Source organism: Miniopterus schreibersii (assembly GCF_964146895.1).
Source record: "Miniopterus schreibersii genome assembly, chromosome: 15".
NCBI lineage: Eukaryota > Metazoa > Chordata > Mammalia > Chiroptera > Miniopteridae > Miniopterus > Miniopterus schreibersii.
The window spans coordinates 31,190,516-31,203,587 of record NC_138115.1 but is presented as its reverse complement, the minus strand read 5'-3'; the positions used below and the strand labels follow the sequence as shown (position 1 = coordinate 31,203,587).

The 13,072-nt window shown below is 46.1% G+C and overlaps 1 protein-coding gene across 2 annotated transcripts in view; it reads left to right on the top strand.

The window, feature by feature from the left end:
• ACP3 (acid phosphatase 3) overlaps nucleotides 1–13,072 on the top strand; it is a 37,253-nt gene that overhangs the window by 14,448 nt on the left and 9,733 nt on the right. For both annotated transcript variants that reach the window (XM_081159904.1, XM_081159903.1), the window contains exons 5-10: nucleotides 937–1,035; nucleotides 3,055–3,147; nucleotides 4,734–4,866; nucleotides 9,232–9,314; nucleotides 11,034–11,137; nucleotides 12,727–12,896. In XM_081159904.1, coding sequence (XP_081016030.1) covers nucleotides 937–1,035; nucleotides 3,055–3,147; nucleotides 4,734–4,866; nucleotides 9,232–9,314; nucleotides 11,034–11,137; nucleotides 12,727–12,896 — 682 coding nt within the window. The remainder of the gene's footprint in view (nucleotides 1–936; nucleotides 1,036–3,054; nucleotides 3,148–4,733; nucleotides 4,867–9,231; nucleotides 9,315–11,033; nucleotides 11,138–12,726; nucleotides 12,897–13,072) is intronic.

The window sequence follows — 13,072 nt, the reverse complement described above, 5'->3', positions numbered from 1 at the left end:
AAGTAGAGAGATGTGGAAGAGAAACGGTTCAGAATGAGGAAGTTGAGGTCAGCTTTGCAAATGCAAACTTTGAGAAAGAAGAGGCCCGCCCAAGGGCTTAGCGATACCCGCCGGGGGCTGAGGTTCAGGACCAGCCGCAGGTGGGAAGAGCGAGCAGCAAGGCAAACCGGGGAGGCACCGACCTGTAGGGTTAAAAGCTGCAAAAGGTTGTTGGATTTAAACTCGTTTTAGCATGACAGCTATGTCCTCGTAATAGGCTTTCCTGTTGATTTAACAGTCTGCGAACTTGCAGAAATCAAGTCAACGAATGGTTAAGTGATCTCTCAAGGCTCTTTCCGGAGCCTGTAATTCATTTCTCGGTACTCGTGAGCACCTAGACGTAGAAGGGGCTGCAGAGAAAGAAAGGGAACGGTTATTATTTCACATGGAAAAGCAGGAAGTGCGAGCACATATTAACAGCACAGTCCCTTAGGCCAGTTCATGAAACCAGAAAGAGGTTTCGGTTCTGGGTGTATATCCTGCTATACATATATATATATATCTTTATTGATTTCAGAAAGAGGAAGGAGAGGGAGAGAAACATCAATGATGAGAGAGTCACTGACCGGCTGCCCCCCGCACGCCCCCGACTGGGGATCGAGCCCGCAGCCCGGGCCTGTGCCCTGACCAGGAATCGAACCCCGACCGCCCGAATCAAACCCCGAGCATAGTCCTAGGTCGACGCTCAGCCGCTGAGCCACGCCCGGCCGGGCTCTCCTGCTTTTTAAGACTTGCAGTATCCCTTTCCCCTCAATTGTAGGATTTCCAGTCAGCTCAGAACACATCTGAATCTTTTACTGAGATCTCTTTGCACCTAATGTCTCAAATGTGGCCGCAGCTTCTTTGGTGAAGTTCTTCGGACTAACGGAGGTTTGTTTATGCTGCTTCTGTCCTCAGCTGCTGTACCTGCCTTTCCGGCACTGCCCTCGTTTTCAAGAGCTTCAGAGCGAGACTTTGAAATCGGAGGAATTCCAGAAGAGGCTGCACCCCTACAAGGTTAAAACGCAGAGTCATTTGGAACATGCAGGCGTAACCCACAGACAGACAGACAGCGGGGGGGGGGGGGGGGGGGCTGCAAGGAGGGGCAGAGGGGGAATGGGGACATCTGGAATAGCGTCAACAATTTAAAAAAAGGGGGTAAAATCCAACACACACACACAAATAGTGTCACTTAGTGGTGTGCAAGAGTGTGAGGGCCGAGACCAAGGGCAAAGCTGAAGCTTCTTAAACCTGTGGGTAGGACGTGTCTGCAGGGGCTGGTTACGGCAACGGGTCAGAATGTTTGCTGAAGGTCAGTCATCGCGACCCGGTCCCCCTCCCCGTGCTGGGGCCACAGGCCAGTACAGGAGCCAGGCCCTTTTGAATCTTAGACCTTTGTCCCCGGGAGGAGCCAGGTGGAAGTGTGTGGCTGGCTCAGAATAAATGCAAGTCTACAGTGATCTGCATTATTGTGAGGCTGCGGGGCTGGGACCACTGTGTTCAGACACAAGGGATACTTTTTTATTTTGTGTTTCAATTTTGTGAAATGCTCCTTTCAAGGCTAGTACACAGTTCATACACACACACACTCACACACACACACACACATATATATAAAGGGATACTGTAGAAAGCCTTTCAATGACCCCACAGGTAACTGCTGGCACTTTCTTTATTCATATGCAAATAAATATGGATACATTCTAGTAGTTTCCCCTTTTATTACACAAAAGTGCTATATTATTTACAGGATTGGACATCTGGGGTTTCTTATTTAATGGACTATCTTGGAAATACTTCTATATTTGTACATGGTTTCCTCTTTTTTTTTTTTTCTTCACTACTGTGTATTTGAATTTATGGTCATACCATAATTTATTTCACCAGTCTCTATTGATGGAAATCTGGGTTGTTTCCAAGCTTTTATTTTTACAGTCTGCGTGAATAACTTGAGGATACAAATAATTTCACAAGTGGAAAAATATTCCAGAAGTGAAATTCTGGAGCAATTTAAAATATCCAATTACCCTCAAATGAGGTCATACCAATTTCTACTCTTATCAACAATTCACAAGGGGACCTATTTCTCCACAGTCTCACCAACAGTGTGTAGACAACTTGAAGGATATTTCCCACGCTGTTTAAGTGAAATGGTATCACCAGCAGTGTCCCCTCTAAAATCAGGCATTAGACAAGGTCCCACTATTATACAACATTGCACTGTATGTAGTACTTTTCTCATGATCTGAGTGACGTTTGGGTATCTTCATCTAGTCAAACGCTACTTTGTGGAAACATGCCTGGGTTAATATTGGCGCAAACTATATTTTCCTAGAAAGTTTATCCACCAGACAAACAATACCTTCCAAAATGCTTTGAGAAACTGCTGCCGGTTTCATCAGGCAGATAGCGGAACGGTGGGTTTCATTATCGTGACAATCTAAGAACAAGGCAGAACCTCGCGCGATGTTTGCATCCCACCCGGATCTCACACGGACAGCCAGATACCAGGTCCCGTTTCTGCTGCGTTGTCCTGGGACATGCTTCCCCTTCTCACCTCCGTCACTCGTTTATATGTGAGTGATACGTAACCTACTTCCAAAAGGGATTTTGAGGCAGTGCACTTCGATCTGATTCCAGAACAAACCAGGAGCGTGTGGCGGTAAGCCAGCGTTTGCTCACGTTTTTAATGTAATAATGAGAGATGATAAATTAGTATTTGTAAAATTCTTCGGGTTGGCATTATCAAAGCCAGTATTACTGGCACACTTTTCCGTAAAGAACAGCAGTTCTCAGCGAGGGTGATCTGCCTCACAGAGAACATTTGGCCATGTCTGGAGACATTTTGGCTCGTTACAGCGGAGGGATTAGGGCTGATGCTGGCACCTAGTGGGTAGAGGCCAGGGACACTGCTACACATCCTGTAATACATAGGGCAGCCCCCCACAACAGAGAGTTATCCAGCCCAAAATATCAATAATGTTGACGTTGAGAAACCCTGGCATAGAATTTTTTTTCCCTCTGTGTGTGTTTCAGGATTTTATAGAAAAGCTGCAAAAACTTACAGGATACCTCAACAAAGACATTTATGGAATTTGGAATAACATCTACGACCCTTTGCTTTGTGAGGTAAAAGAAAAAATATATATTAAAAATGAACTTGCAGTCTAATTTTGACTTACGCCTACTCTGAAATAGATGAATACATTTTTCTTTGCTTTTTTGCAGATGTATTATACTTTCTTTCACATTGCAACATAATTCAAGCCTTTATATTAACTAGAACATTCTGACTTCTTCTCACCATTATTGATGTTTTCACCCTTTAAAACATTGCAAACAGAATTGCTTTTCTTCTATGCCTTGTTACTTATGTTTCAGTCACTCGGGAATGCTGGGCTCCTGCCATGGATTTTAATGAAAAATACAATGTTACTGTACAGTAAGAGAAAAAAACACACACATCTGATTTCTGGATATAAAAAAAAGGCAAACCAACTCTAAGCCAGGCTATTGAAAGTGCTTCATCAGGAAAGAATTTCTTCCTTGCCATCTAATGCATATGAAATAACCTTTGCAGCTAAATTAACTACTGAGCTTTCCAAGGGCACAGGGGGTTTCTCACTCACATGCTCCGCCTGCTGGCCGAAAGGAGTACTCCACAACCCCGGGTTCCCAGCCAGTTCACGGAATCCGGCGCCAAAATTCTGACCATCCGCACCACTCACACCCACTCCTGACTTTGTGGTCATCGTGAGCATCTGGGGGCAGCAATTCCTTTCGTGGTTCCATCTCAGTAGCAGATGACACAGTCTTCCCCCCTCCACGTCCGAGTTCATTGCCCCAAGCACACACTCCTTTCCTAATACTCATTTTCATCAGCATCTGTTTCCAGGGAGATGGGTTAGCCTATTTACAAAACACTCTTCCATGGAGAAGAGAGTCTACATTTTGGTTCCGGCCTTGATTTTTTTCTTTCTTGCTGCAGTTTGATCTGAGCTAGTCCGTAATGTGGTCATGGTGTGTGGCTCTGTCACCTCTTTCTCTCTGGTTTTCCCACTTTTCTTTGGTCCCTCCCCACCCCACCCCCGCCCTGCCTTTGAAACTTGGGCAATCTTAATTCACTCTTTACGGCAGATGATAAATATTGGCACACGGTCTCTTAGCTGCCCTGCTGTACAGTTCAGTCATCAATTTAGCAAATATTTACCAAATGCCTACTGTGTGCAGGACTCGGGCTTTCCTCGAGAGGCCGTGAACTAGAAGCTAGGGGTATGTTCTTGGGGGCTCTGAAAATGCATTACCTTTCCCAGCCGTCCCCTCAGGCTGCTCACTCAGCTTTTAAGGAAACAGCATCTAACCCTGTCAGCTTTACCTTCCCCCCCAGGTTAATAAAAAGCCCCCTAAACCTTTCATAAAAGAATAAGCTTCACTGCTTCCCTATTGCACCGAGACTCTGCAAAGTACGAATCACCCTTTGGCCCAGAGTTAAGCCCAAAGCCATGGACTTGGTAGGATGGGCGAATATGTTTCTGTGGCTTTTTCTTCTGAAAAATCAATACCACTGCTTATCACAATGTACAGTTTTCCTAGAAAGAAAGGGCAGGACAAGGAAGGCTGGACCCAGTAGTTGAGGGGTGAGCGATGATAAAAAGCCAACAAAGAGGACAGTTGGAAACAAGTGCACGCATTGCCTCCCTCTGCCTTTGCCGTAGGGTGCTCACAATTTCACTCTACCCTCCTGGGCCACGGAGGACACCATGGCGACGCTCAAAGAACTGTCGGAGTTGGCCCTCCTGTCCCTCTATGGAATTCACAAGCAAAAAGAGAAAAGCAGGCTGCAGGGGGGTAAGTATGTTTTTTTAAAACGCGAGGAGCAGGTTGGATTTGGGGTTGCATGGCACAGGCCTAAGCCCTGGCTGCACCGCCACAGCTGTGTGACCTTGGACAAGTCGCCTAATCACCCTTGCACCAGTTTCCATCGTGCAAAAGGGGAATAATAATGTCATTCACGTCATGGGTCATACGCATTAAAAGCGAAGGAATATATTCAAAAGGCTTCGGACGAAGGCCACCTGGTACATCATGCGCTGACGATAAACATTGTGTGTTCTTGTAATTGTTGGTAGGACCCACGCCAGGCCTGAGTTTCCCCATTTGGAAAATGAAAGCTTTGGGCTAGAGCTAAATGATACTTTCCCTCCTCTTCATATCAAAGAATCAAGGATTTTTGTATCCAAGCCCCATGAAAATCAATGTGTCCCGTGGCCCATATGAGGAAATTTTCAAGTGGGCGGTAGGATGACAGTGGCCTGTTTTCCCGAAACCCTTGGTGGTGGCTATTTCGAAAGCTAATCAAACATAGTCTGCAGGCTAATCATGCCCCGGAGATGAGTGTCTGTTACAATTGACAGGCTTATGACTCACCTTAGATTTTTCCACTGGTGTTGAAAAGTGTTTATTTCTCAGCGATGCCGCTTCTCAGCTAGATATGGGCCTTCGTGGCGTAAGACAGCTCATCATTACGAAGGCAGACCCAGGAAAGAGGGTGCCAAGCCCTTTGGAAGAAAGCAGCCAGGACCAGGCAGGATGGGGACAGACGCTGAGGCCTCTGAGGGCATCGGGCAGGCTGCCAAGACACCAAAGGGCGCGTCGGGTTCAGGTTGATGGAGGCACTAAGACAGAGGATGGAGAGTGAGAGAAGGTCCAGTATGTCGGCTGCCGGAACAATGAGGCAATTCTAAGCCACAGGAGATGCTTCAAGTCATCTACTCTAGACAGTTTGAGGACAACAGGCCAATCCCAACGGGACTCCGGCCGTGGCCAGGCTACTTGCCATGGGGTCAGGACAAGTTTAGCAGAACCCCAGGAAAATACGGAGCAGCCAAGCATCCTGGTGGCTGGACCAGACTGGGAGGAAGGCCCCTCAGGGCTACATAGCTAGAGAAAGAATTCAGATCACCAGCCAGGAGAGGAGTCAGTTATAGCTGGAAAAAAGAGTGATAGAAGCTATACCCAGAAGGACAGCTCATGAATGGTGGTCAAGAGCGTATGAGGTGTACAAAGTAGCTTGTGGCAAATGGTTCAGCGCAGTGGTCACTGGTGATGGGATGACGTTGCAGGCCCGCTGTTACAGAAATCTTGATCACACGGCGCAGAGGCAAACCTGACAGCAATGTACGAGTCCTTACTCCGTGCTAAGGGCATGAGCAGCGAGATCCAAAGTTTTGGGGAGAGCATCCAGAGATGAGCCTTTGATGGGACCTGGTATGCTGGGGGAAATTACCAGGCAGGATACAGACTGTGTGTAAGGACAGAGCCCAGGAAGCAGCTCAATCTTACTCAAGTACTAAAACACAAAAGGACGCAGAAGGTGAAAGTTGGGCCACATTGGCTACATAAGCACCAGGCCTCACGCGTAGACCACCAGATGCCAGCATTATGACACTACCAAGTCCATTAGATGGTGGAGGCAGGACTCTGGATTTATTTCCTCCAACCTAGTCACAATGGGCTAGGGAATTCAGGCCCTTGCTACTCAAAATGCAGCCCAAGGACCAGCAACAGCACCTATCATCTGGCTAGAGATGCAAAATCTCGGGCCCCACCCCAAACCAGCTGAATCAGAACCTGCGTTTTAATAAAACCCACAGGAACCTCCCATGTACATGAAAGTTTTAGAAACACTTTTCTAGATGCAAGAGATGGTGAAGAAAAGAGCAGGAAAATCCAGGCAGGGGTTGACAATAGCCTAACAATGGATGCTGAGGTCTGTATGAACCAAAGATGAGATTTATCCTAATAGCTTGCTAATGTGTGTTTTTTTTGTTTTGTTTGTTTTTTCATTTGGCTACTAGAAGTTGTATTTCACAGGCGTCACTTCCCTCTCTGGGTCTCAAGTTGTCCCATCTCATGTATGTATTAAACTAGATTCTGTCTATGAGAGCCCTCCCCTAAGGTGTCCTCTCAGCCTTGGGTTCTAAAGGCTGGCACTGGTGTGAATGCACCTGTCCTATTTTCTGGAGGAAGTCCAGTGCTATTGATAAGTCAACAAATTGCTTCCTGAGTGATACCTGCCAAAACACAAGCTCAGCCTATTGTTCCAGTCTCGCTAGGAAAGAGAGACTTGTCAACTATAGGCTTGTTGAATGCTGAAGAGACCGGATGCCATCCTGCAGAGGAAACAGTTGGTTCCAGGTGTGACCAAGTTGGGTAATATCCCCCCTTCCCGCTACACACACAAACACACACACACCAAGAAAATCCCTGCAGTTCATGTAGAAATACATGGCTGGTCATATTCATATTAATGGAAACTTCTTCTTGCTCTAGACCAGGGGTTGGCAAACTACGCCCTGCAGTCCAAATCCAGCCCACTGCCTATTTTTTGTAAATAAAATGTTATTAAAACTCAACCACACGCTTCCTTAGGTCGTGTATAAGGCTGCCTTTGTGCTTCCACCCAAGAGTGAACAGTGGTGGCTGACCCTATGGCCCACAAAGCCTAAAACATCTACTATCTGGCACTTAACACAAAAAGTTTGCCAATCCGTGCTGTGACCCGAGTGAGGGAAGTGATGCTTATGTCTTTCAATCAATGGCATTTTGTCTAGTTTATGCAGATTTAATAAATGATGCAACAGGGAACTGAGCAGCTAGCATATGTTACAGCACAGTCTAAAGGCTAAGAGGGAGGGTTTGAAGTAGGACGTGCTGGGTTCAGAGAAGCTCGGCCTGTCTGCTCACGGTTGTGTCATATTGAACAAGTCGCTGAGCCTCTCGAGTCTCAGTTTACCCTCCTGTAACACATCATTACTGGGATGCCTGAGCCTGGGGACACTTGTGATAGTTACGCCTCATTTCTCAGAAGACAAGGTGGACAATAGCTCCAGATCAAGAGCTAGTATCATTCCATTGTCAACACTGAAGGCTGCTGCCAAGACACCTGCTGACAAGGGACAAGTTGATTGGAGACGGCTGTCATGACTCACAGAGACTTGGCCTCAGGGTTTAGTACCAATGTGGCATGAAGATCAAGCTGAAGTCCCTAAAGGGCTCCCTGACGGCAACCTTCCCTGGGCCAGAGAGATGAAGACCTGTAAGAGATGTAACATCCAGCTTCTTCCATTTTTAATCAAAGAAGTCCCAGCATCTATAGAAAGCAGGTCACCTCCCTCCATAATTATCCTTTATTGGGCTTGTTGGTATACAGACCAATAAAGTCTCTTCTTACTATTTTATGAGCTTCTTGAGGACAGGAAACATGTCTGATTCACCTAGCCCATTGAAACTGCTGGCCCATTGAAGTTGCTCAGTATGTGTCTGTTAACATCAATGTCCTGCTCGTTATAAAAACAAAACCAAAAAAACTGGTCATTCTCAAGACAAGTGAGCACATGTGTAATAGAGAGGCCACCAACAGAGACACAAGGGGCCTTCAGGTGATGGTGGTGGAAGTCCCTGAGGCCATATGTCCCCCAAACAGCACCTGGCGCTACAAGGCACCCTCAGCCTTTAGTGTCTGCAACAGGATGGAGACTGAGGCATGCCTTGGCCTTTCGCCACCTCAGCAGCGACAACCATACAGGGCAGAAGCTCTCATCTGTGAAGACACATGAAAGCTAAAGGTGCTGGATGCCCCCCTAAAAGTGACACCCAGGGGAACCTGCAGAAATGGTCCACAGGAAACAGTCCATGAACTGGACAGACAACCAGAGAGCTGCTTTCTCCCATGGTCTCCAACAGGTCTGACTGCCAGAGAGTGGAAGCAAGAGAGACCACGACAGAGAAGTCCACATGACACCATCATTTCAGGCCTGCCCTGGAGAAGAGCATTGCTAACAACTGCCTCGGAAAAGCCATCTGAAATCCCTTCCACATTCCTCAGCCTCCTAACTTGAGCTGTAACAAAATCTGGTATCGTAGAGTCCTGGCGTGCCAGCCCAGCTCTCCTTCCCCAGCTGTGTGAGTCACTAATGTCTCTGGGCCTCAGCTTCCTCACCTATAAATGGGTATGTCAGGCTTCAGTAAAATAATGTGTGTAAATCACACTACTAGCACACAGCAGATGCTCAGCCAAAATTAATTCTTTCCCTCTCTTAAGTCTTGAGAATCATGGCAGAGAGAATCAGACTATGAATTAACTGAAAGCTTATTAACTGAAATAGAATCGCATGCTTGATCCAGCTCCATGGTTGATCTGTCTTCTTTAAGGTGTCCTGGTCGGTGAAATCCTCAGTCACATGAAGAAAGCAACGCAGCCATGGAACCACAGGAAGCTTGTCATGTACTCTGCTGTAAGTATTTTTGTCTCCACTCAACCTTCATTTGTTTGGGTGTGTGACCTCTTGGAGGTGGGGGCCTCATCTTCTTAATTATCATTTCCCTATTGCCCAGCAGATGGTAAATACCTGTTCAAAGCTTTTAAAATTAAATACAAATTCCAGCTCTTGAGGAACTTGCAATCCAACACTGACGAGTATATACGGAAACACCACGCCAAGCACTATAGAAATGCCCTTCAAGCCAGTGCCTTGGTGCCTCAGAGAAGACAAGCATTCATTTCTTTTCCAAACCAGAGAATCAACAGGAGAGGACAAGCAGGGTGTGCAGGGCTTGGTGATGAGTTGGAATGTGGGTGGAGGGCAATGATGTGGGAGGTAAAGCCACAGGTAAATGCAGTATGTCAAGCCTCAATGATTGGAACCATTAACAGAAGTGGTCTTGGGCAGGTGAATGTACCAATTAGACAACTGGCTGTGAAATGCCAGGGCGCATCCAAGCAGAAAACTCCAGATGGCAAAGGGCTGGGTGGAAGAGGGAATGAGAGCTGCAACTTGACGTTGGAGCTGTATTTGGGTACAGAAAGCAGAGAGAGATCTGGGAGAAGACTTGCATCTTGGAGCAGGGGAGACAGGGAAAGAGACATGGCTGGAGGGAAGTTTGCAGGCACCGTGCAGGGTCCATGGAGTCTGGGATGAGCAGGGAAACTGGACATTGTATGCTGCCTCAGTCGTCCACCCGCTGTCTCCATGACAGAGGATCTCACAGGTGTGGTTTGGGTGGAGAAAGCCATGTTTTCATTCTGCACGAAGATGGAAGAGGCAATTGAAGGTACAGGGAGCTCTGTTTATCATCAGGGGTTCTAAATGGCATGGACTAGAGAAAGGGCTCATGGAGTATAGTGCTTCCCTGAGAAAGGGAGGCCTGAAAAGTCAATTACACAAGTTTCCTTAGTTTCTATCTGGTTTCCAGTTCTAGCATATGACTTACAGGAAGTCATGTATTTGTAACTCCATTTCTTTCTCTAGTAAACTGGTTCTAACCGCTTTTGAATATGTGTGCACCGCAATATTATTCAGGCAAACAAATGTTATACCTGTTTGGTAGATTCGGAAGTTGAGGATTTCCTAAAATTAGATAGCTAATCAGTGACAAAACCAGACCCTATGCTTCCCAGCCACTCTGGGATAAACACTGAACAATTATTTTTAACCTACACACTCTACTTCCTCATATTCTACCCTCTCTAAACATTTACGACCTCATATATTCCTCCCCAATTTAAAAACTTATAGATTATTCTAATCTATACACAAAATAATCTAGCATTAATATGTTCCAAAATATTTTAAAATGTAATGAAAATCAATGACACAAGCTAAAACACAGAGGCTACTGGGAAAAGGCACAGGAAAAAATCAGAAGACATGGCTTAAATGTACATTCTTCCTTTTGGGGGTTATATGACATTTAAGTGAGTTCATTTCTCTGGGTCTGTTTCTTCATCTTTTAAATAGAAGTAATGATATGTATGCAAATCTCACTGCCTAGCACACAGCAGATGCTCAACCAAAATTCTTTCCCCCTCTACTACTTAAGTCACTGGGGGTACGTGAAACTAAACTGAATCACAAACCATCATGGTGTTCTACAAGTGCTTAATGCATACCTACTGAATGTAAATCTGAACTAGAAATAAAGGTCGAAAATGAATTGTTTTCAAATCCCTGTAGCATGACACCACTGTGAGTGGCCTACAGATGGCGCTAGATGTTTACAATGGACTCCTTCCTCCCTATGCCTCCTGCCACCTCATGGAATTGTACCTTGAGAAGGGGTAAGTGTCCAAGAGGTGCTTTTCAAAATTAATACCGCTGGACCTGAAGTGTTGTTATTATTGATATTGTTAGCTTAACGATATTCTTAAAATATTTAATTTTTAGTTAGGTACATAAACTTAAAATCATATACTATATTCAATAACTTGTGTCTTCACCGCTAGAGCCAATTTTGAATCCCCTAAAACTGTTTATCAGATATATTAACTAATAAGAGTAATTTTGGCTGCTGTAGAAATGAACCTCGAATTCTCAGAGGTTTACTTAATCCAATAGAGGTTATTTCTCACCCATCTGACAGTTCAATGTTGTTGTCCCTGGCCAGTAGGAGGTGACTTACTCACCAGTGAGCCACACATGGTGACTCAGGGACCCAGGGTTCCATCTTTTGGACCTACAGTTTTCAAGAGTGCTGGGCTCATCTGCAGGAAGCATGTAGAAAGGCACAAGATTGGGTGGGAAAAGCAACCTGCTAATGAACCACCTCAGCCCAGAAGTGGCACAGGTCACTTACACTTACATCTTACTGGCTAAAATTAGTCACTTGGTCCCACCGAGGTGAAAAGGGCTGTGGGAAATGTAGTCACTTCTCAGCCATAACTCTATTCTATGGAAAGAGAATCACGAGTCTTGAAGGACTTTGGTCATATCATTTTGAAATGAAGATGCCGCCACTGGAAAAGCTGTCCCACAATATAAGTACTCAGTCATATATTAGGGAAGTTTTAAAAAAACATATCTTATAAGGGAATATTTGTTTATATGGCTTTTTAAAGTGATGTTTTAAAGGGCTTATTTATAACAACACCCAAAAGTGGCAATTGTGAGGTCACTACACACACACACACCCCTGAGGGGGTGGGGGAATCACCAAATCCTACTTGAATTTCTCTCCTTGCTCTTTGGCAAATGACTTTCACAAGCGCCTCATGCTAGCTGTACTGAGATTGGTTTAGCCAATGGACCTTCCCCATTTGAAATCAAGTATGGAGAGAGCCCTCTTTCATATGAGAGAGTGTGAGGACTTGGGTATCTATCCCCACTCCCTCTTTCTGAGGAATAATTTTGATACAGCTTTTGTTACATGTTCAAGCACGTATGTCATGTATTCCTCAGTTCCATGTTTATGGCCTGGTTAAGGAGAGGGGAGGTGGTTCATTCAGAGGAAAGACTGCAAAGTACTGAGGAAAAGAGAGGAAAGAAAGGAGCAAATGGGAGCATAAAAGGGGAAGAACAGGATAAAGAAACCCCAAGCCCCACCTGCCCCCTGTTCTTACTCAGAGACCCACCAAGTCACCCCAGACTCCTCCAGCCAGGGCCGGTCAGCCTCTTCTCTGATTAAGTCACCCGGTCCCTACCTCCCATGCCCCTGGCCATCTAACAGACCAGCCTGCCCCCATTCCCAGTCTCCGGGTCAGGCCTGCCTGCACAACCTCCCCTCCCCCACCCCTGAATTGGTTAAAATCTACTGATTCCCATCAATTCTTCCACTAGGCCCGCAGCCCACGGGTCAGAGGCCAGGGGGAAAGGAGCTCGGGGGCGGTTCAACAGGGAACTGACAGCGCTCTCCTCTCCCTTCCTCCGCCAGGGAGTACTTCGTGGAGATGTCCTACCGGAATGAGACCGGCCGTGAGCCGTACCCCCTCACGCTGCCAGGCTGCACCCACAGCTGTCCTCTGACCAAGTTCGCTGAGCTGGTTGCCTCTGTGATCCCCCAGAAGTGGTCTGAGGAGTGTATGATCACCGGCAAACATCAAGGTACTAAGGATGGTGTGGATTAGGGGGCATGGGAGTCCCGCAGACAGGGCAGAACACCCTTAGGGTGGATGGTGCTTTGAGAATATAACTTGGCCTTTACCCCCAGATTTTAAAAAAATAGGTTTTGGGTGATAATTGCATGTTTCAGGGACCCCAGTTTCAGGCAACTCCTACCT